Source organism: Buteo buteo, chromosome 20 (assembly GCF_964188355.1).
Source record: "Buteo buteo chromosome 20, bButBut1.hap1.1, whole genome shotgun sequence".
NCBI classification, from domain to species: domain Eukaryota; kingdom Metazoa; phylum Chordata; class Aves; order Accipitriformes; family Accipitridae; genus Buteo; species Buteo buteo.
In genome coordinates, this window is record NC_134190.1 from 12,334,343 (window position 1) to 12,357,158 (window position 22,816).

Consider the following 22,816-nt stretch of genomic DNA (forward strand, 5'->3'; position numbering starts at 1 on the left):
CCTTGATTTGGTTGATCTGAGCCCATTACAGGATTTAGGCATATGCCTAAAGATGGAATTACTTACATGACTGAAGTTAAGATGTGCTTAAGTGTTTTGTTGTGTATGGGCCTACACACTACATCTGTGTTTGTATTAAGAGGAAAAGCTGTTCTACAAGACATTCGGGCGTTTAAAAATGTATTTTTGTTCTGAACTGGAACAGGAAGTTTTACCCTGAAATGAAATTTAGGAAATCTTTAATTCCAGAAATCTTGTAATTGAGTGTACTTGAAACAGTGTGTGTCAGTAATGTTGAAAAGCTTTGTGACATTAAGACTGAAACATTGCGTGTCCACATATGTTACTAAATTAATTAGAAACAACTGTCAACTAAGCATGCTGGGTTTGCCTGGGTTGTGCATTACCCACCCCCTGGATGCAGGAAGAGCTCTGGTCTGATCTAGCTTCTTGGCTGAGGTGCAGTACTCCATGACCACTGTTGTTCAACCTAGTACTAAACCAAGGATGTTCTTCTGTGCATGATGTAGAGCTGGACCTACTAAACCCTGCTCAGCCCAAATGGCTTTATGTAGGGACATCTCAAGTGTCTTGTACCAGGTCTTTGGCATGAGTGCTTCAGGGACGAAGGGCACAGCCCCTGTGCTTCTGCTTATAGGTTGTTTGGGTCTTCCTTGGCTTATCGGTTCTGGCCTGGATGTATCCAAGATGACTCCACACTGTCCAGAAGCCATGGTAGTTTGGGCACAGCACAAATGGATGACCCTCATTTGCATCTGATGCTGTATGTGACAAGTGAGCCCCTGTGGAGCTGAGGGCTGCAGCTCTGCAGCAGCCAGTCTGGGTGCAGGACTGAGCTGCAGCTACTTACACGCAAGCTGGGTCTTTGCAGAAACTTCAAGGTTCCCTTCCCTGACCTCCCCAAGCCTGTCCTGCCATAGACATCCCAGTACCTGGGGACTGCAGCCTGGCTGTAAACTTAAAAGCTAAAATGACCAACTCAAAGCTAAGCATGTTTTGGTAACTTCTTACTAACTGTTTTACCTTAATCAATTGTTATTTTCTTGAAAATGTTTCAGTGTTGTGGAATCAGCATTCCCTATAAGGAGAGTGATGCATTGGAAAAAATTCAAGCAGCTCTCTGTGTATAGCAAGAATGATAGACAAAGTCTTACCAGACTGAATATATTGTTTGCTCTGCCTGACCCTAGATACAATGCCTGTTCAATAGGGAGTATCTGTCAATAATCTCTGAAAGGGAATCATACAAATCATCTGTTTCCACTGCTCTTGAAGTTACAGTCCCTCTTCTCAGTCTCATTGCCTGATGGACCAAGTAGGGTTGATCCCTAGGCCAAGAGCTTCTCTTTGGGTATGTGGGGTTAAGAAGACAAAGTGGTACTGAGGTGGCTGCTTTAGAAAAGTCTCTTTCTTTGGCCCAAACATGCGGCATGTGTGATGAAATTTACTCAGACAAATGTTTTATCTAAAATGGCTTTCCCTGCTTAAGTCTCTGGGTAGTTATGGCTTTGGTTTGATGTCCTGTCCTTTTCTTTTGGGTTTGAAATAAAAATCTAAGGTCCACAGCCTTTGTGTCTCTATCAGCTTCTGGGTCAGTTGGCCACAGCAGAGAAGTTATCCAATCCCATTTTTGAGAGATGTTCTTTAATCCTTTAAGGCCTCAATTCCAGTGAAACATAAGCCAGTAAACTTAGCTGGAGCCTGTGAATATCGTCTCTTATGAAAGACCCCTTTGCCCTAGCTTGGCTTCTCCCTTGCTCTTCCTGTAAGAAACAAAGGCAGACCCTAGTACTCGACCAACTGAATGCTTTGGATTCAGATGTCAGTAAGAATAGGAGTGGGAACCTGGATTGTATGTTCATAACAGACAGGATGATTGTTTTCTTATTTTATTGCAGTTACCACACCTACAGTTATAGTTCTGTCTGAGGAAGCAAGATGCCTTCAAAGATGAGTACAAAAAGATGCATGTATTTTCCCAAGCCTGAACTCATGAGTTTGTATGTACTTTACTGTAATCTGACGCTTATTGTAAAAAATATATTTTACATAATTGGCAGTGGCAGCCACATATTCTGAGAGAAAAAAGTGTATTGAACTGTGTACTGTGTATCACTGATACTGATTTGCAGTAGTATCTTCCATAAAAGTAAAGGATAATTTAGCACTTGAAGGCCAGGCCTCAAAACCAAAATAAAATCCTTTTCTTTTTCTGTGCCTAAGCTAGGATTCATCTCACCTCACTATAGGCATTGGCAATGTAGACACATATGGTAGGACCCATCACCCCAAGCTCCCTTTGCAGTCAATATAGGGAACAGGCACTTTTAGGCCATGATTCATCTGACCTATTTACATGTCTGCTGTAGGAGGAGATGAATCACTGCCTAGACTAGATCTGTGCGGAGGATAAAGGGAGCCTAAGATGGCCAGCTCAGATGTAGATGCTTATGCAGATCTACAGTTTGAATTTAGACTTGCAGTTTGAAACAACAATTTTTCAGAGAAGAGTTAAATTTCCTAAGCCACATTTTCCCATCAGACTATGTACACGAATGTGTGTGTATATATATATACACACACGGTTTTTTTCTTCCTGTAACAGAAACATTTGCAACAATATCTTTTGAAAACTGGCCCTATATCCCCTTGTCCAAATGTTCCACTAACTCAAGAGCTGCCATTTTATCTCTCTCTGCCTCTGCCCCTCTTTCACACAGACACAGACATGTGTACACGTGTCATGTTTCAGAGCTGGGCCTTCTGAATTTTCAGCATTAACTCAAAATATACTCCTCTGTGTGTGGTAGCCAGAGGTGTTACATGCAGACAGATATATTAACTGCTTTTGTTTTTTAAAAAACCCAAAGCAAATGTGCAAACAAAACCACCAAATGAACATTTCTGAAATTTGCTTCTGTTTAAAAAGAACATTTTTTATTCATATTTTCTGCTACAATCTGCTCTACTCTGCCTGCAGCCTTGGTGAGGCAGGGCATCGTAGGAAGAGGAACATCAGTTTCTGGGAGACAAGTACTGATGCAGAGGAAGGGGGAAGACAGACCTGATCATCTAAGAAAGGGTGCAAGTTCCCGAGTGAAGCTCTGAGAAGACAAGAGAGAGGTAATGTTGTGTTATTATGTATAAAAGATCAGAGTTGAGAGAGTCTGGTTTATGGCGAGTGACGGTGATGTACTCACAGGTACACTTGTGCACATGCTGTAGTAATCATGTCCCAGTGCATCTGAACACCCACCTAGACTGAAAATGGCATGAGGGTAATATTTTAAAAAAAGAAGAAAGGAAGTCACCCTGTTGCAGAGCTTGACAATGCTCAGCTGCTGCCGAGGAGTGCTTGGTGTAGCTACAGTAGTGGTAGGGAAAATATCTCTCCCATCCAGCCATTGGCACACAGCACAACAACCCATTTATGTGAGCACCTGGTTGATCAGTTTGCTTGTGACAGATCTTGGCACGCCCTCTCCTCTGGCTGTAAAGCTTTACTGACTCTTGTGTTTTGCGGGATTTTTTTTTCCCCCACAAACTTATCTGGCATGGGAGGACTTGGAACAGAGTGACATTGGCTCTGACGACAACAGGAAACTGCATTTTGGATAACTCTTTATGGTGCAAGCTTTGCAGCCGTTTAAGGGGTTTTCTGGGGGGAGCAGGAGGAAGGGCTGTCCATCATCCAAAGTCTATTGTAGTGGGAAGGGTGCCCGTGGCTCCAAAGGTCTTTGGCAAAGGCCACGGGCATCTGAAGGCTGCCTCTGAGAAATGGGCATGGGCTCGTGGTTCCCCACAGGGTGCAGTGCAGAAGCGGCTTCAGGAAGAGAGAGTGCTCTTTGACCAGTCATCCCAGTGCATCATTCATTAAACATAAGGCCCTACAGGAAAACCAGGGCTTCGTGTTCTCTGTGCCCCCTCCTGCATCAGCCCTGACGTCAGTAGTTTCGAACCATGGAAGTTAAATTAAGGCCAGCGCAGTCTAATAGGCAAGGGAGAGCAAATGCTAAGAAGTCAAGGTAATGAGAAAATACCTGCCATCTGGAGCTGTCATAAGCACAAATTTACATTACTCCCCACAAAATAAATAAATTACAGCCCGCGGAACGTTACTCTCCCTGGATGCAAAGCCCCACTCCTGCTGCTACCGCCAAAAATTTTGGCCTCCCCCTTTTCCGTGTGATCGTTGGCTTTTGCGGAAAGCCCTGGAGAGATGTGCATGGGCACGGGGAGACATCTGCAACCGCTGGCTGTTTAAGTGCAACGGCTGTAGTGGGATCTGTTCGGCTGCATCCGCTCGCTCCCTTCCTCGCTCTGACAGAAAGTTTTCCTCCCGGCTCTGACAGCACCGCGGCCACTTGGGGAAGCACATGACTTCCTCGGGAGATGGCGTTTCTTATTTGTGTTGCAGGCCTCCAGCAGGCATGGCACCGAGGCAATATTTATATCAGTTTTTGTAACGTCGTCGCACCAGCTGCAATTTTGGGAACTGAAGCGCTGGCTGGAAGTGGAGAGAGAGAGAGAGGCACAAAGCACACCGTGCCATGTAGAAATCAGAGTGGAAGGTGAAGGAAAAAAAAAAAAAAAATCGGCAACCGGCCTCCTTCCCTGGAAAGCTTGTTGTGTTCCTGGGTGCCAGGGGTGCTGCTTGCCCTCCAGATGGTTGTCGCAGGGCCCATCTGTGTGAAAGTGAGTCAATGGAAATTGCAGCTTGAGATGCCAGTGTTGGGACCAGATCTGTCCCCGCAGGGTGCTTGTGCTCCTGGGGGAGCAGGACAGGGGAAGGGGAGTCCCCTGGCTAGGAAGCTTTCTTTGCTACATGCCTAACAGCCTGCTGCGGGAGGCAGGAGAGAGCTCAAGCCCTTTGGCTATGAGACAGCGTAGTGCAAAGCTGGGGTGCGGATGGCGAGGCTGCCTCCAAAACTGCTGCAGCCTGGTGTGGTACCTCGGCAATCAGCCCTAGCAGGCTCGTTAGCCCGGCTACAACGCTGCGCTGGTGCAGCCACGCTGCTCCCAGGTCCCCAGCTGGCATCTCTGCCCCGTGCCGTGCAGGTGTCCTGGCTTATGTGGAACTAAATCGCTGTGGCTGGGAAATCCCCAGGGAGCTAGGATGGGAGTCCTGTCTTCCAGATGATTTACTTGCTGCTTCCTGTTACAGGAATGTGACCGGATTCTCTCTTCTTCTGCCTTCTGGCTTGATTTCAGTGGTGTTAAGCCAGCAGAGGTTTGAGGCTTCACTGATGCTATGGGCCTGGAAGTCATAGCTGGCTGAGTGGAGTCCTCTTCACTGTGTCTCCTCGCTCCTTCATCCACCCTGCAACTGAGGCAAATAAGTGGTGTCAGAGGGGCTCTCCACTGTCCATGCATGCTCTTAGTAGGTGACTTGTACCTCTGCTGCCAAACAGCAGCAGCTGGCAGGACAGTGAGCCTGAATTCTTCCCTGTACACTGCTTTTTCTCCATGTAACTCCACTGCTCTGTGGAGTTATGCCTGACAGAGGAGGTGTCACGCAGTGTCCAGTTATCTTGGAGCTTGGTGGAACTGAACAAAGTTGACGTGGAGCTAAAATGCTTCCACCAGGTACTGCCCTAGACCCTGGTTGTTAGGTGATGCACATTTTATCATGAGCAAGAGCTGAAGGTCATTTGCCCCAAACACAGCTGTTTGGTGCAAAATACCTTCACTTTCCTGAACTGCATAGGTTCTCAAGAAAAAGGTCCTCTCCACTGGGCCACCAACAAGGTCTCCATGTCCACATGCCCCACAGTCCTCTGAAAGGACTGCCGTGAGGCAACCAGGCAGGGGAACCTGGTCACTGCGTCTGCCTGGGAGTACTCTGAAAACCACCACCTGAAGTTGCATTGTGGGCATCCTGAGGTAGAGACACCATTAAAGACTGGCAACATAGTGAGCATGGGTTCTGGGGCTGTGTCCCTCAGAAAATCCCCTCCATTCTCCCGCTACATATGCCCTTGTGCTATGAGCAGTTCTAGTCCAATGCGCTAAGAACTGAAACTTAAGTGCCCAAGATGTTTCCTTAGCCCAAGCACTCTGAAATGCTCCTGGTGAGCAGAGCTGGGGTAAGATAGGCAGGGAGAGGGAGGGAGTAAGCAAAGCCGTGCCAGCAGTGGTGGCAGATCCTCAGAGGTGGTGTGGGGAGGGCTTGGCAACCCTTTCAGCACTGTCCTATTGCAACAGGAGGGAGGAGGATATACAGAGGTTACTTAAAAACCCCCAACTTTTTCCAGGCTTCCATTGCTCTTCAGAAATTCTGCAAGGGAGAAGAAAAAAAAAGACTATCTGAAAAGAAGGTATCCTTGCTAACTAAAAAACTTCCGTTAAGAGCTTACTGCTATTAAAAAATTGCTACATTTTGAATTGCTGTTTTCAGGAGCTTTGGGAAGAAGTCGTGTTTTCAGCCACTAATATTTTCTTAGAAGGATAGCATGGCTTTTTCATTGCTACATGCTTACACTGAAATAGATGTGAAAGCAGTTTTGACTAGCTCAAAGAGAAGTCTCTGATCAGCCTACATCTGAGACTTCCCTTAAGGTCATTAGTGGGAGAGAAATAAGTGGATAAGTGCTTTTTTCTGTTCTTTTTTTTCCCTTCCCCCCCGCCTCTTTTTTTTATCCTCTTTCTCAGAAGTGGATTGTCTGGGTGCGGGAGTTAGCCCTTTAAATATTGGGTGTTTGCATGCATAGGGACAAAAATACAATTCTCTAGTAATCATCCACAGACTTTTGTAGGCTGTAGTATTTGGGATGATTGCAGCATAACTTAAAATGTCATTTTTATTAGGGGGAGGTAGTGTGTGATGCACTTTCTGGAAATATAATTTGCTATTTTGGATTCAATAATGCTGTTTTGGAGGGTGGGAGAGTGAATGATTTTCCAGTTCTTTTACCTGAAACTCCCTAATGTTTTTAATGCCCTGCTTCTCCTAGGCAAATACTCCTGTGTTAGGCTTCCCTCTCCTTCTCCCGCCCCCCTTCTTCTCTTATTCATATGTTTTGACAAACACAAAATGCCTTCCAATCCTTAGAGAGCTGTACTCCATCATTAGACTGATGTTTTCTGCCTCTCAGTTTTTATTTATGTGAGTCTAAAAATGTGTAGCTCACTGGCACCCCACACTGTTTTTGGTTTCTCCCATCTTATATGTGCCATGCTGGCTCATGTTTGCTTTTTCCTTGCGCTCTTTCTTTCTTTCAGGTTATTACAACATTTTTAATATAGGTTGTCTGAAACAATGAGCACCAACGAGAAGAAGAAACCTCCTCTGAATGGGAGAAGAGCCCTCCCATCAAACAACTCCAATGATGAAGAAAATGAGGTCCCTGAGATGGAGGCTTTTGGAATGATACCTAGAGGATTTAATCCAAAAGGTACAGTGTACAGTTAAGCCATGAGTCTATTTTTACATCTTCCATGCTCACCTCTACCCAGGTCTGTGAATTAAAACCAAATCACTTTTTTCTTTACATGTTTTGATCTCAGATAGCTTTTATTGCTGCTCATGAAAAAACTTGATAAAAACACCCATGTGCATGGAAATGCTACTGCAGGTCATGGGTAGGGAAATTGAGGAGTGGAGAAGCTGAGTGACCAGTTTTCGGCTTGAAATGTGGGAGTGGTTAAAAAAAGGCAAGAATGGGTTTTCCCAGTTTGATCACCATCACAGAGTCACTTTTGAACCTGATGGCTTCAGGCATGGCTGTGGCAGCACTGGGGTGAAGGGGGCCCAGGGGACCCTCCCCTCTTAATAGCCCTTCTGGTTTGTATGGCCTTAAACTGACTGTGAAACTACTGCAAAATGCCGGCTGGCAGGGAAAACTTTTGCTAGATATTCAGCTCATTCATAAAAATGAATGCAAAACTAAAAGGAATCCCCATATTTTTAATTATTCTCCTGTGAAAAGTGTTTCAATCATTTGGCTGGGGAGACAAAACAATATCATGGTAGGGGATGGGGAAATCAAACCACATCCTCAGTGCCAACTCTTTGGAGTGAATCTGAAAAAAAATTAGGTAGGATTTGGTTTAAAAGAAATCAGGATTGGTTCCTGAATGAGTCACCAACCAAATGACGTTAATTTTTTGGCCTATTTGAAATGAACAGCAGAACTTGTTGAACGTGGCAACTCAGGGTAGCCAGATGTAATAATACTTAATGCTTGTATGGGACTTTTCATCCAGGTTGAAAGAGTGCTTAATAAATGTGGACAAACATTAATTACTGCATTTTACACACTAGGAAACAGGCAAAGCGATTTTATGCGACAAGTTCAAATTTTTATTGCAAAGCATTATTTCTGTAATCCTAATCACGTGCCTTAACAACATGTCGTCATCCCTCCCCCCCTGTTTTAATACACACACATATCTTTAAAAAGCATTTCTTTTAAGAAATGCCTGAGCAAACCAACTGGCACGTTAAGATTGTAGAAACTTTGCGTGAACCTATTCAAACAACCCTGTAGCTCTGGGGCAAGTAGATGTGTTTAAATTGTCAAATGTAACACAGTACAGGTCCTGACTAGACATTGTTTCAAACCCAATATGCTCACAGAAGCTGGAGATGTGTAAGAGTGTGGGATACCTTAGAAGGAATGCAGCCTGTAGCTAAAGCCCGCCAGTACCAGGAGAAAGATTCCTACTGCTTTTTGATGTGCTTCACATCAGGGTCTGAATGAAGTATGGTGCTGGTGGGCGGGAGCCTCTCGCTTTTCAGAAATGCAATGGAAACTTAGGAATGTCAGGTCAAGTGAGTTGAGGCAGGAACGCAACATGTGCTTAAGGCGATACTACTAGTGAGAAAAACAGCCCTTGTCCAAAGCAAGAGTTTTTGTGGCCGTAGGATATACCTGGGACTGGTATGGCTGAAAAATAAATCTGTGTGTAACAGCAAAACTCTTTTTGTACAGCTGGATCAGCTCTGCTGTGCAGTTCAGCTCTGCGATGCCTGTAGCAACAACATGCAAGGGCTAACCTGAAGGGAAAGGACTGCAGCAGCATTCCTGTTTCAGTGCACATTAGCTGTGATCTAAGCCTGTGATGCCACCTGATATAAGTGTGGTCCCTGGACACGCTGTTTTGCGGTAGGATGCTTAAGTCACCTGTCAGACCATGTTAAAGGTTTAGAGCCCAATGGAGCTCAGACTGGGAGCTGAGCCTGCCCAGAGCCCTCACAGTGTTGTTCTTGGGGGATAAAGTGAGCGTCTGCAGGCAGAGCAGGAGTGGCACAGTACGACAGGGCTCTAGCACCGCGAGCACATCCTTGCAGACGACTGCTTGTGCCACCTCATTCTCCTTCTCCTGCACACCTCTATGCTTCTGGGTTGTCCAAATTTTCTGTAGTGGTTCCCACATTTCATTGCCATAACACACTGAAAAAAGCATGCCAATGCTTTTATCCCTGCTGTTACAACTGAGGTGTTTTCTAGCCTTTGGGGTGGGATTGGACACCTGCTATAAACATCTAAACTTCAGTGTCTTCACCTGTGTCAGATTATAGTCAACACAGAGCCATCTATGAGTGGAGGTGAGGGCACAGGCTGTCCAGAGAGGCAGTGGGTGTCCCTTTCAGGGTGATCTGTACCCTTCTCTCAGCTCCACTGGCTGCAGCAACCAGCCACCAACTGGCTGTAATAAGAGGTTACATACCAGGCTCACATCATTTGGGTGCCTAAATTTAACTGAATCCTGCCCTTGATCTGTGCAGTGTAGGTGTCTACAGCTGAGCTAGTCACCCTCGTTTTCCTTGACAGCCAACAGAGAGAAACAGGCATTTTTAGGGTGTGATTCATTTGACCTATTTTAGCTACTACTCTAGGATGAGGTAAAACCCTGTGCTTGACTAGCTCTCTGCTGACACCCACTTCTACTCCGCTGAATCACAGCCGGAGCGAGCGGCCGAGGCTGCCAGGGATGGCTGCCTCCCAGCCCGGTCAATGGGCTCCTGCTGCGGGACCCCCGCTTGCTTGCAGGAGGGATGCTCAGTGAGGAGGACACACAGCCCCCTCCGAGTGCTTCTTCAGCAAGAAGCCTGTGTCTCCGTGAACACGGCTGTGCCGCGTCCTCCCCCTGGCTCTTGCTAGCCAGCTCATCTCACCGCAGCGTGTTACGAGTGGGCCTGGCACTTACAGCCGCTCGGTGGGAGGACACAGCCCTGCGGCCCCGCTGTCTGCAAGCTCCCCACGCACCCTCCTTTGCAAAGTGCGGCGACTCGCCAGGGAATCGTGCTTCCCCTGGGCACCTCCTTTGGAAACTCACGCTATTCTCTTTGTAATCCAGAGCCCTTTCTCTCTGGTCCTCCAAGAAAACCTAATGTTTGAAGGCTATTCTTGTTATTCGAAAAACAGCTCAAGCTTGTGCTCATTTATTTCCATGCAAGCTTAACATTGCAAAAGCTTTAAGAAAGCATCAGACTGCTGCCTCTCGAGCAGCGAACCTTCTTGCACTAAACAGCAGACCAGGCTATGGGCAAACCGTCAGATGGACCTGACTTCAAAGGACGCCTCGATGGCCACCTGTGGCTCACGAGCAGATGAGCAGTGATGTGCGCTCGCCTGGAGCCTTCCTTTTGATCCCACCCTGGTGATGGTGTTAGCACATCCCATTACCCTGCTCATGTTTTGTCCTCCGTAATTACCATTACTGTAATTAATGCAGGCTCCAGTCACAGGTTATATTCATCTGGCAAGCTCAAGGTACGTTTTAACACTGAGAGTGAAAGCGAAATGTGTTTTCTGCAGATGTGTATGGCTGTGTTTTGATGGGAGCCATGTAAAGTCCTGAGATAAAATGAAGCAAATGCTGAACTGACGGCCCAGGGTGGCTTAGCTTTACAGTTCCTTGAAGGGGCTAACATGCAAAGGAAGGGCAGGGTCACTCACTGTTGCCTTTTATTTCAGAACACAAGATGAAAACACAGCAAACCCTCAACTCCATTTTTAAGCCTCCTTGGAAGGAGAGAGAAGCTGAGCCAAACTTACTGATAACATCACCCCTCACAGAGCCCCAAGATATGTGGCTTTTACATGCAGTGCTTTCAGCCTGGGAGGGGTTGGGAGAGATGATGGGAGAGCCTCTCCTCTGCCCCCACTTTACCCCCTCTCCAGGAAATTCCTGCCTCATGTAATTCAGTTGTGAGCTTTGTCGGCATTATTGTGAGTGGGCATTGGTAAGTTTTGCAGGGAGGGAGGCAAAGACATGCCCCACTTCACAGAGGGGCAATGAGAATGATTTCTGAGCAAAATGCCTTTAAAGTTTCACACAAAAACCATCTCTGTAACCTTAGCCAGTGCTAAAGCCAGTGGGGATCTACAGAAGTTACTCCAGAAGCCTGGCAAATTGAGCAGAGAGTAACAATAACATTGCCATGGGACTTTAAGCCTGCCTCAGCATTGAGCAGGGTATTCCAGCCTTTCCACAGATTAGGGTTAGCAGGAGGTGAATGGTTTTGGGTTCAGTTGTCCAGGGCTTTTCCATGAAAGGATCCTTATCTTGCTGTGTCCTCAGGCAGTTTCCTTTCCTCCTGTTGCCTGAAGGGCAGGGCTAGGCAGCTCATGATGACAATGCAGGAGCGGGACCTGCTCCTGCTGCCTTTATTTCCCCCTCTCCCATTAGCTGTCACCCAGAGCCCAGGCTGGGTGGCTTGGCTGGGGCAGGAGAAGGACCATGCTGGTGTCCAGGGGAGTTGCTGCCTGCAGGGCTCTGCTGATGTCTCGAACACATCCCTGCAGAGGTGCATGGCTAATGCACAGGCTGCTGTAAGCCTGGGGGCTGCACATCCAAGAGGGAGCTGCTCTGCTGCTTGTCCAGAGCTGGCTGCTATGCAGTGTATCCTTGCCTTCAAGGAAAAGCGGTGTGCAAAGCTGTTGTCTGAGCTGTTGTCTGTGAAGTGGGCTGCGTTCAGCCCTCAGTGACTTGAATACCCGACTCAGTCGCTGAGCACATCATTCCTGCTCACGGTGTTCTCAGCAGCAGGCCAAATTAGCCACCATCACGAGTACACACAGCTCTACCAGCTGCTGTAAATGTGCACGTCTTTTTGCCAGACGTGAGTTTGGCTCTGTCACTGTCAGTATAAAATGCAGAAATTAGCTAGTTTCTAACTGTCAGCACCTGGAAAGACAAGCTGAGAGCTGCAAATCAAGCTTTACTCTTCTGTCTCTCTCCTGGTGGTGAGGACCAGCAATGGTCCTCCTGGCAGAGGTTTCGTGATTACCTGCCCAAGCATGCAGGCAAAAGAACAATGTCCAGTTCATTTTCATGTGGTTGCTCATTGTGTGAGAAAACTCCTGTTGCGAAGATTCCCGGTATCGTACAGTCATGTAGCTCGTGGTGACTGCAAATGCCTTTGGCTATCTCAGTGCCACCCCACATCGATCATTAGCTGAGCAAACTAACTTCCAGCAGCGGTAGGCTATAACCCTTTAGACAGCCCTAATTTGAAGGGAGCGAAGCTTTGCCCATGCATGTTATAGATACCTACTGCTGTTTGCCTATAACTCTATGCTGTAATTATATACTGTAATGTTATATTTAGTTTTCATAAGAAGACACTAATAGCAGTGGAGGTGTACTGAGAAGCTGAGTCTAGACACATACAGTACACCAAAACCTTATTTAATACAGACAATCCAAGCTCTCAGCTGAATGCAAGATCATTAAATGCCTCTCAGGCTCTTCAGCACTCAATAGTAGTAGTGCTTTGCAAACATTAACGTAATTAAGCATCACAAAACCCCTGTGAATTTGCATTTTACAAATGGAGGGCTGCAAGAAGGGAGATATGAAGCCACAGCTGTCAAAGGCCCACTGATTGCACTGGTAAACTTGTGAGAGTGAGGCCCAGAGTTGCAGAAAGCTGGTACCAAAGGAAAGGTGGAGCCCAACTCTCCTCGGGGACATTCAGCTTTCCACCCATAGCAACCTACTCTTTCTGCAATTGCTTTCACCATACACTAGAAGCCTTACAGCCTCTGTGAAAATGGCAGGTGGACAGAGAAGTGTCAGTCCGTAAGTCCATGCTCAGCCAGGAGGATGTAAGCCCCAAACAGATCCAGCATGCTCCATTGCATGGTGTTCCTCAATGAGGCAATGCTGGGGAAGGGGAGGACAGGGTCTCTAATGATGTTGAGATCAATATTGGCATTCCAACATACTGACTTCTTACTTCTGCGTTCATTTATGTGTCCCTGCAGATTACCTGCATGTTGTGGACGTTCATATGTTCAAGGAGCCCCATGAGATCAACAAGCAGCAGCACCACACTGACAAGTACTACAGCCCCAAGCTGATAGTGCGTCGGGGACAGCCTTTCCAAATCCAGATTGACTTCAACCGACCCTACAAGCCAGAGACGGACCAATTCTGGCTGGAGTATTTGATAGGTAAGTGCCTGGCAAAGGCTGTGTTGTATCAGCAAAGTAAGGCTGAAGAGTCTCTTGTAAACAGGAACACAACAGTACTTAATGGCTGGGTTTTTTCCTGTTATGATTGATAAACCATAAAAACAGTCTTAACCATAGGCAAGGAAGTGCTTCTCTAAACAGGGTCAGAATTGCTTGTGAGAGAAGGAGCAGTATTTGGGCTTTCTGTTTAGCAAGAAGTTGTACTTTATTGAGCTTTCAGAGTTATTTCTGTTTAATGCTGTATGGCAATGCTGAAAGGTAGGTGGAATGGGAAACATCTTTTATTAGTGTTTAGGAGATGCAGCGAGGAGGGGTCTGTTTTTTGAGGTGGGAGAGATGACTATGTATGAACTGGGATAAAAAAACGTTGAGTACGCAAGGGGGGAAATTACGCAGGGTGGAAGAACAGGAGGCCTTGCAACTTTGCAGCCTGCATTTATAGCCAACTTGGTAACAAGGGAGAAGGTTCAGAGATTATAGCTTTGGACCAGAAACTTACTCAGGGCCACATCAGAGGCTTTCTTGATTTACTGCAAAAAGAGCAAGAAAGCATTTTTCCTCTCACTCAGAGACCTTCATCAAAGACTCAGCTCCTAATGCACCTGTTGACTTATTGAAGGTACAGGACCAGAGAAGGGCATGACCTTGCTAGAGAAGGGGAAAAGCAAGCAACAGAGCAGGGCTTCCTGCTGTGTGCCAAAGATGGCCCCAACGAATGCTGCTCCCTACATCACAGCTCTGGGAAAGCCCCAGCTTCATCTAGAGTGATCTGGGAGTTTCTGTGTTAAGACGTCAATGTTCCCCTTATAAACTGTTTAAAGTAGGTTTGAATTGATGTTTTAATTTACTTTCCTGAGAGATGCAGTTCAGAAATTTGTAACATTGATTTTTTTTCCACCATTGAGTTATGATGATGTGGCCATTTATTAGATTTGTTGCCTTTTAAAGCTAGATGGGCGTTTATCTCTTAAACATATGTGCAATGAAAAGGTTACTGTCTGCACGTTTTTTTTCATGGGTCTCTTCTTTCTAATTTAAATTAGGGTTGGGAGGCATGTTATGACAGTCCAGTGAATGATTGGCTGAACAGCCACAAGTGCCTTTAAAAATTTAATATGCATAAATATCATTAGTTCTTTGGGGATTTAATTAAATTCAAGACTGTTCCCTTAATCTTTATACATTTAAAACAAACAGCTGTAGCAAGAAGAAGTGGAAAATGGAACATTTGTTTTTTATTGCATCGTGTGCAGTTTGCATTTGTTTTAATCAGATATTCTATATTGGAAGAAGAAATTTAACACTTCTTTTGACATTGCACAGTCCACTTAAGAGAATGTATTCACTTATTTTCCTGTTGCTCCTTCCTAACACATCTGTCCATGGTTTGTACCTTGAATCCCTAAGCATGGATAAAAATCCCCTCATCCTCAGCCAAGGTAGGAATGGGGTTAAACACAGCCTGAGCCAGGGGAGACTTTGCAAAAACTCAGCTCTGAATTATTACTTTGGAGTCAGCCCTGAGTCTGTGGTTGACTTCACCTTCTCATTCTTCACTGTTATTGTCCTTTCTGTGAAATGGGAATGGTAATGCTGATGTCCTGTGTGTGGTGGCTGGCAATCAGCTGAAGGAAAGTGCTGCATATACAGGATAATATAAAATGCTAATGCCCTCCCCTGCTTTTTTAAGAGTCTGCTTCTGTGAGCACCACTGCCCTCTTGCTACGAGGAATTTAGCTCACAGAGATTGAATTGGGAGAAGAGATGTTCAAGCTCCTCTTCTAGGAACTGGTTAATATTCAGTGCTCCACAAATCTTTCTTTTTATGCACATGTGGTGAAAATACAGTACGTTTGTTCTCAGAGGCTAGCAACAGAAAGCAAAACAAAAACAGTCCACAAAGGGGAAGGAAATTATTCAGAGATGATCTGCTTGGTTCTTGTTAATTGTCCTTCTTGTGGCAAGTCCAGTGTTTAATGCCCTGACAAGGAGAAAGAGATTTCTTGTACTTAGGAAAGGGCACTGAGTGCTCAAGGTTTCAGTGCTGTGCTCTCAAACTTTTTGTCACAGGGAGACATGGCAATTTTCATCCAGTTGTTTTCTGTTTGTCTGCCTGAAGAGCGGGCATTCACCTCTTGTAATGTCAGCTGCCTGAAAACCAGAGCCCAGTCCAAAAGCTGCTGCCTAGACTGCCTCTGTGCTCAGAGGAGGGAGGCAGGCAGCTCCAGGTGGCAGTTTAGCCCTGCTGTCTTAAAATGGGATGAACTCCCTTCTGGAGTTTTTGTCTTCCTCCGTTGACTCTCCCCCATGGACCAGGCTCTGATTTAAGATCACCGAAGACAGGGGAGGTGCGTCCTACCCCTGCCCTTCGGTACTGTCGGGCAGAAGCTACACCGAGGGACTGGCTCAGACAACAGCCGTACAGCAGGGGCAGCTTGAGCTCAGGGAAGCTTTTTGCACTGTACCAAGGGATACGCTTCCTAGGAAAGTGCTGAGTTCGAGAGATTAAAGTGATGGACGCACAGAAATATTTGCAGGTTGTTGTAGAATGACCTTTCCGAGGAGCTCTCTGTGTGCTAGTGCAGTAGATTTCAAACAGTGCAGCAAACCTATAAAATACCCTAGGTTGGAGGGACCTCTGGAGGTCTCCTGTCCAAGCCCTTGCTCAGAGCAGGTCCAGCTTGCTCCGGCTGCTCAGGGTCTTGCCCTAGAGACAGTTTTGAGTATGTCCAAGGGTCGGGAGGTTACCCCAAGCAATGTGAACCAGGCTATCCGGAGCTGTAGAATCTTTTGGGTGTTTCAAGGTGCTGTTCTCATAGGGTACAAAGATACTTTTGGTAGGGTCGGCTGGCCTTTGCTCCCAGGGAATTCAGCTGGAGCTGGGAAAACTCAACGTCTCTTTTTGCAGGGCTGCGCCTACAGTGAGGGCTGTTTATACAACAGCACCGTATAAAGCTATTCAGAAATGATTAGTTCCTAGCACTGGAAATTTCCCAGCATTTATGTTAATCCATCACAGAATTTTTATCCATTAAAGACTAATTTTGCTCTTGAAAAATGTGACAATGGTAATGACTTGATCCTGTGTATGTGAAGAACTATTCTATTTCCTTTATTCCCTAAAATTTAGTTTTACTTTTCTTTTTTGCTCCTATTTTTGCTTCTTTTGCATCATTAAAAAGATGATTAATGAAGCAAGTAAAGCAAGTAGAAACTGCTTAATCCTTCTAATTGATAATGAATCAAGGATACCTGGGACAAATGCTTCTTGCGTCATGTCAAACTAGGTCTGAAACACTCACAGAACAATACTTAATAACAATCTTTTTTAATCTACAGTCCATTTAAAGACCATTCACACAGAGTCTAGAATTCACACAGAGTCTAGAATGGGCTAAATTGTATAAACAAATATAGATAAATATATAAATATTTCACCCTAATCTTTTGAAAGTCATTTTTACTGAAATTCTTCTGCGATGGTTCCTTATGACTAAAGTCCTTTTTGCTTTAGCAGACTGTTTCCTGTAGAGTCACCATCGGTGAAACTAGCTGAAGTGCTAACATGTGAATTATTATAATTCAGTTTTGCACATAATGCTTCAGTAAATTAGGACCATACTTGTCTGCCAAAGTATGGAAAACAATGAATGTGCCAAAAAATCCACATGGAAAAATATCCACTTATAAAGAGTAATGGGATGTTATCCCAGTTCTCGTGCTGGACTGCAGCCCTGCCTCCGTACCTGTGGTTTGGGAGCTGCTCCATCACCACATATTTCCTTCCTCTCAGCCCACTTCCTGGCTTTAATGAGAGGAAAGGTGAGCATCACCCCTTGGGAAATACTCATTTTATTGGCCTGGGGTTGAGATGAAAGAGCCACAAGAGAAGTGTAGATGCTGTGCTTACATCCAGTTTCCCACAGCGGGAACAATTTCAGTTTGCTTGGAGCCCCAGGGAGCCCAGAGGAGCCAGTGACTCCTTCACCCATCCGTCTTGATCTCTCCTGACTACTGCCTTCATGGTGATGGGGATACTTCGTGTTGCTCTTGGCTTTCCACAGTGTGTTGGGCTCAGCCTGGCTAAGCACGGCTCCCACACCTGTGGCAGCCAGTTTGGCATGAGTGCTGCAAAGTTTCCACAGTCACTGCTGCACTGGCGGTGATTCCTCTGAAAAGCAGATGTATGATTAGATGGGCTTATATGGCATTCAATCTTGCTTTTAGTAGTAGTTTCCTGTACATGGCTGTAAATCCTAGAGTGGTTGATGAGTTTATATAGTGCATCCTTACTCTAATGATATATTTCCCCACATCCTCATAAATTGTTGTCTATTTGTATTTTTCTTAAATGGCTTCATAAATCCATATATATTGGTCTAGCCCTAAATATAATTATGAACGTTTTATTCATTGGCAGACTTCTGGAATGATCATAAATCCCAGTCCTCCAGGCTACTATCACCTTTCCACATGTGTGCACGCGTGGACACCCACTCACCCGCCCATATGCACTCCTCAGGCTTCTATAAATCATTGGCTTTTGGCCTGAGATGAGAGCAGAGACTTACTGCTCCTTTTTCTACAGTCTTCCCAGGCCTGCTCCAGAGGAATACTTATAAACACATGAAAGCAGCTAAGAACATAAAGATGTTAGAGCTAATCCCGTAGGGCTTATTTAGGTGACACCAAATTCCCACTTATAGTCAGCATACAACTAAACAACCAGGGGTCCGATTCAGCACACCCATGCCAGAATCAGTGGTGCTCTTCATGCTGTCCTACAGTGTCCACAGCCTTTTCCTAATTTCACAGCAGTGTTGGGACATGGGTTATTCCAGGAGGGTTAAGGTTTTGTTCCTTTCGTCAGGCAGTAAATCTGTCTTAGTTGGAAGTATTGCTACCCCTGCTGTCATTTGTCCTCAGCAGCTCTGGGGCAGGGCAGGTGGTAGCTAATGGAGTGGCTGGGACATGAGGTGTCCCCTGGCACCTCAGAAGGGATGTTGAGCTGAGTTCTGCCTCTGGGAAAAAGTTGCTTGTTGGAAAAAGTTGGATCTTGAGTTTTTTAGGAGCCTTCTTGGCATTATACAAAGGTAACTAACTGTGGTGCTGGGGGCAAACACTTTTGGTGTTGGTACATAACCCAACATTGAGAGTTTATTAAATCACTATATGCTTGTTTAATAAAAAACTACAAAAATTGAGCAAAGATACAGAAACACCTGATGGACTAAATATGAAGTCCCATTCTGGGGGAGAAAGAATAATTTATTAGCAGTGGAACACATTTCCCAGAGACTGACTCCAGACAGAGAAGAGACCTGTCTGCCAGCTCTTAGCAAACAACAAACCTTTCCACTTTCTGAACAAAGACATTGGGGTATTTTTTTCCTCCCCTCTGGAATTCCCAGCCAGGCCCCAGAGGAGCAGAGAGGAGGGAGTCCCTCGAGGTACTCCATGAATGCAGTATTTAATGCAAAGGAATCTTTATCTTTATTATGCTCTCCTTTTGCACTGCTGCAGCAGCATCAAGTGGCACATAAAATCTAGCTGTATTTTTTAATGGTTTTAATAGCTAAGGTGGGTGACTCTGATGTGTGTTTTACAACTGTAAAGTACTAGAAACATTCACTCCTGGGAAAGAGTGGTCAGATGTTAAGGATTCCTATCTAGAGCCATGAGTAACAATTATCTCAAGATATTCCGATTTCCTACATTACCAAGTTTGTATGCAGCACTTGTGAAGGCAATGGAATTTGAGGGTGGGAGGGACCCAGATGTGATATTAAAGCAGAGGTTTAAGGACACTACTGTTTTTTACAAAAATTTGTTTCTCCTTCTTGCTTGTTTTGATTGTTTGGGATTTTATTAGAGCATCTATTCTCTTTCTTTTTTCTTTGTTTTACTTTTTCTTCTTTTTTTCTGTTTTTTTCTCTTCTCTCTCTGCCTTCCTTCTCTTCCTCCTTCTCCTCCTTCTTTTGTCCTCCTTTTCTCCTCCTCCTTCTCTTCTTCTTTGTCCTCTTTCTCTTCTTCCTTCTCTTCCTTTCTCTCCTTTCTCTCCTTTTTCCTTTCCTGACATTTGTTGTAGTTACAGTGATTCCTAAGGCATGGTCCTAGTATGCTAACACCCATCCCCAGGCTGCTTGCTACAATAAGGCTTACCTCTGCTACACAGCTATTGTGCTTGGGGCTTCCAGCTTAAATTTGTTTATCAACCTGTCACAATTATTATACTTCCAGGGCTGGTATTGAAATAGATTCTTTACCCTTTGTATGAAAGAGTGTATCTAGGTAAAACAAATGAACCCAACAACAAAATTGTTAACCTTCCTGTGTGTAATGTATATCCCAAAGGGAGACAGATTCCTTAACTCCTTTAAAAAACAATCTTCTAAGGAGGGTTCCAAAAAGACTATTAAGAAATAGCTTTGTTCACTTCCCTCTCTTCTGAAGTATCCTACTTCCATCAGGAAGGAAACGTCCTCTGAAGCTCACTATACTTCTAATCTCCGTGCTACCAAATTTTCCCTCCTCCCTGCCAAAAGTAAAACATGTACTCACTTGTGTAGGGCCTATCCAAGAGCACCCATCAGTCCCTCCGCTGGCTGTGCTACCAGCACCGTGCTAACTCAGCAGCGGCATTTAAGAGCTGTGTAATGCACGCACATGTACAGCAATGTGTATGTCCACTGGAGATCAAGGGAGAAACTAAACTAGATGGAGATAGGGACTTCTAGGGACTGGCCAGGGGAGGAGAAGGAGAAGGAGTATCATCTGAGGAAGGCCTGGTCCCTGTTAGTTACTTGTAAGGAACAGCAGCAGAATTGGATAACCGGAGGAGGAGCGCTCGTGTTTTGCCAGCTGAACTTGCTGTACCTATCTCTCGGTCTCCCTCTGTTGCTGTAAATCCCTCCCTGGTGTGGCAGTTTTACCCAGAATTAAATATAGCTTGTCTCTATGCCTGATGGGCCTGGAGATGACATGCTAAGGAGCTAAAGCATATGTTAAAAATAACTCACTTTGAATGCATGTGTGTGTGGCCACAGTTCTGTGGTTTAGACGGCCCATTCTTTTGCTGCTGCGTAAATAGACTTTGGCAAGCTTTAAGGAACACTGCACTCTGCTTTTTGCCCCTGTAAAGTGTGTGTGTGTGGCAGGGGGCATCCCATACATACCCACATCCACACACGCTTCAGTCAGGGTACATTTTGCCATGCAGACCTTCACTCATGTTTATTTGCTTTCAAAGCCTTGTGATACAGCACTGAGGGAGACCTGAGCTCCTTTTATAGGGACAACAGCTATTTTGCTTCTCTTTTCCTGCGTGCCTGGAAACCCCAGGAGATGTAGAGCTCAGCTGAACTGTAACTGAAGTGAGCAGGAGCTTTAGGAGCCGAGCTTGGATAGCTACAGAAACCAAGGTGGGATAAGAAAAGATAAGAAAGACGTATCAAAGGGTTGCAGGCCAGTGCGGTGTGCAGCAGGGGAAATAGGTATGTTTGTGCCATTAAACCTTCTGTACAAGGGAGGTTTCTGTAAAAATAGTCTTCTGGCAGTTTCATAGCTCAGTACCTAGTATTGAAATGGAGAGAATTAGAGGCCCATGAAAGAGGGTCACTGTGAATTCTCTCCCGTCCTCTCCTGCCTTGAAGGCAGGATAGTCAGCAGCCCTCGTTCAGTGCCTGATATCTTCTAAGCTGCAAAAGGAACCCATAAAAAGTTCACCCTGTGCCTGGTGGTAACAGTGCAGCGACCTCCAGGATTTCTGAGTCCTCAGGCTGGATTTTCCCATTTCCGTGTGCTGTTAGAGCAGACAGGGACGTCCCAACAGCATGATGTCATGCAACGACTTTGTCTTTCACGGAGCAATTGGCTGTGAAATGTCCTCCTGTGAGGGCCAGGGCCTCTTACACCCAAAGCAGACGTGAGCATCGGGGAGTGAGGCAACCACAAAGAACTGGCTGTGGAGCGTGGTTCAGGCTGCCAACTCCTGGAGCAAATCAGAGCAGGAGAGATCCTGAGCCAGCTGATGCTGCTGGCAGAAGCACCCTCCTGTCAGCATAAAAAGAGTTTATCTTATCTTCTCTACATGGCTCCTGGTCCTGACATGCACCCAAACACCCTCCTGCCTCTCTGTGGGTTGGGTTAACACCAGAGACCCTGCAGAGAGCGCTCTGCCAGGCATTCACAGGCTTTTGATAATGAGTCTTTGGGTAACATTGAATCTTCTTCCGTAGAGACTCTAACCCAGAGAATGAAATCACCACTGCATGTCATCCCTTCTGAGATATCTATCTTACAGATATCCCAGCTATGAGCCCAAATGGGCCCTACTTTTCCACTGCAGCTAGAAATACGTGCTCAAGATGTAGATAAAAGTCAAATGGCCAAGCCATCCTGAGAGGACTTCCCTACAATGTTGATAAACATTGTACTGAACCTATGTAAGGATTATTTTGCCAGCAACCTTACCATGTAATGCCAAAGTTACTCAGCTTTATAGCGCTCTATTATCAAGACAACAGATGTGCATATATGAGACTAGTGTGGCTGGTGCTGTCAGATGTCTAGATGTGCCATTACAATTCAGCTCCGCAAGCTCCTGTCAGAAGTAACAATTCCCTTGCTCTTCCATTTGCATTTCAGTTTTTGTTTCAGAAGATTAGGGAACCTGTCCTCTCTTCATATAAAACACTGGAAGTTGCTCACTATGCTCTTGAGGGCTCTGCCCATCTTCCCAGGCTTCCTCGTGGGTTCAGGCTTTATGCAACCATTAGCGAGCACTGAACCGTACTCACTGTCAGAAGCAAACAATGTTCTCTTGTGTTTATTGTTTATAACATCTGCAAATTATCCTGACTTCTAGGATATTCCTTCCCTGGCATCTCTGCTCTGCCTGCAGGGATGCAGGCAATACCCCAGAGCACCTTCTCCTCATGGGTGAGCAAGATAATGCAGTGACCTCTCTCTCGTACAGCGTGGGAGCAGCTGTGTGGGCCATGCAAGGGCTCTGGGCTTAAAGGACCTTGTATACTCCTCAGCAGCAGCTACAGGTTCTCCCTTGACAAGCGACAGGCACATTAGGGTGTCTTGTGGCTTTGCATGCAAAAGGGACCCCTGTTTGGAAGGGTAAATGGAATTTTGCAAGTTAGGGCTTCAGAAAAGTGAGAATACCAGAGGGCTGGTACTTTGCCAAACCTGCTATGAGGTGGCAGTGATGGGGTTTCCATAAGGATGTCTTGTAAAGGCCTCACAGCCTCTTTGAGATCCTATCTGGTTCCTACAGGCAGGTTTACTGGGGAGTGGTTCTGCAGCCTCCCCACGTGCATGTGGTGTGCAGGGACATGGTGGTGCCAAGTTCCTGCCAG

The 22,816-nt window shown here is 45.6% G+C and overlaps 1 protein-coding gene across 4 annotated transcripts in view; it reads left to right on the forward strand.

Annotated features, from left to right (window-relative positions):
• Positions 1-2,009: 2,009 nt before the first annotated feature.
• The window catches only part of F13A1 (coagulation factor XIII A chain), a 64,005-nt gene continuing 43,198 nt past the window's right edge, over positions 2,010-22,816 (forward strand). Inside the window, exons 1-4 of one of the 4 annotated variants that reach the window (XM_075052334.1) lie at positions 2,011-3,144; positions 6,276-6,338; positions 7,243-7,415; positions 13,239-13,427. In XM_075052334.1, coding sequence (XP_074908435.1) covers positions 7,280-7,415; positions 13,239-13,427 — 325 coding nt within the window. In that variant the 5' untranslated portion in view covers positions 2,011-3,144; positions 6,276-6,338; positions 7,243-7,279. Of the gene's footprint in view, positions 3,145-5,897; positions 6,339-7,242; positions 7,416-13,238; positions 13,428-22,816 lie in introns of those variants that run through there. The other 3 variants (XM_075052335.1, XM_075052333.1, XM_075052336.1) reach the window with 3 other exon arrangements.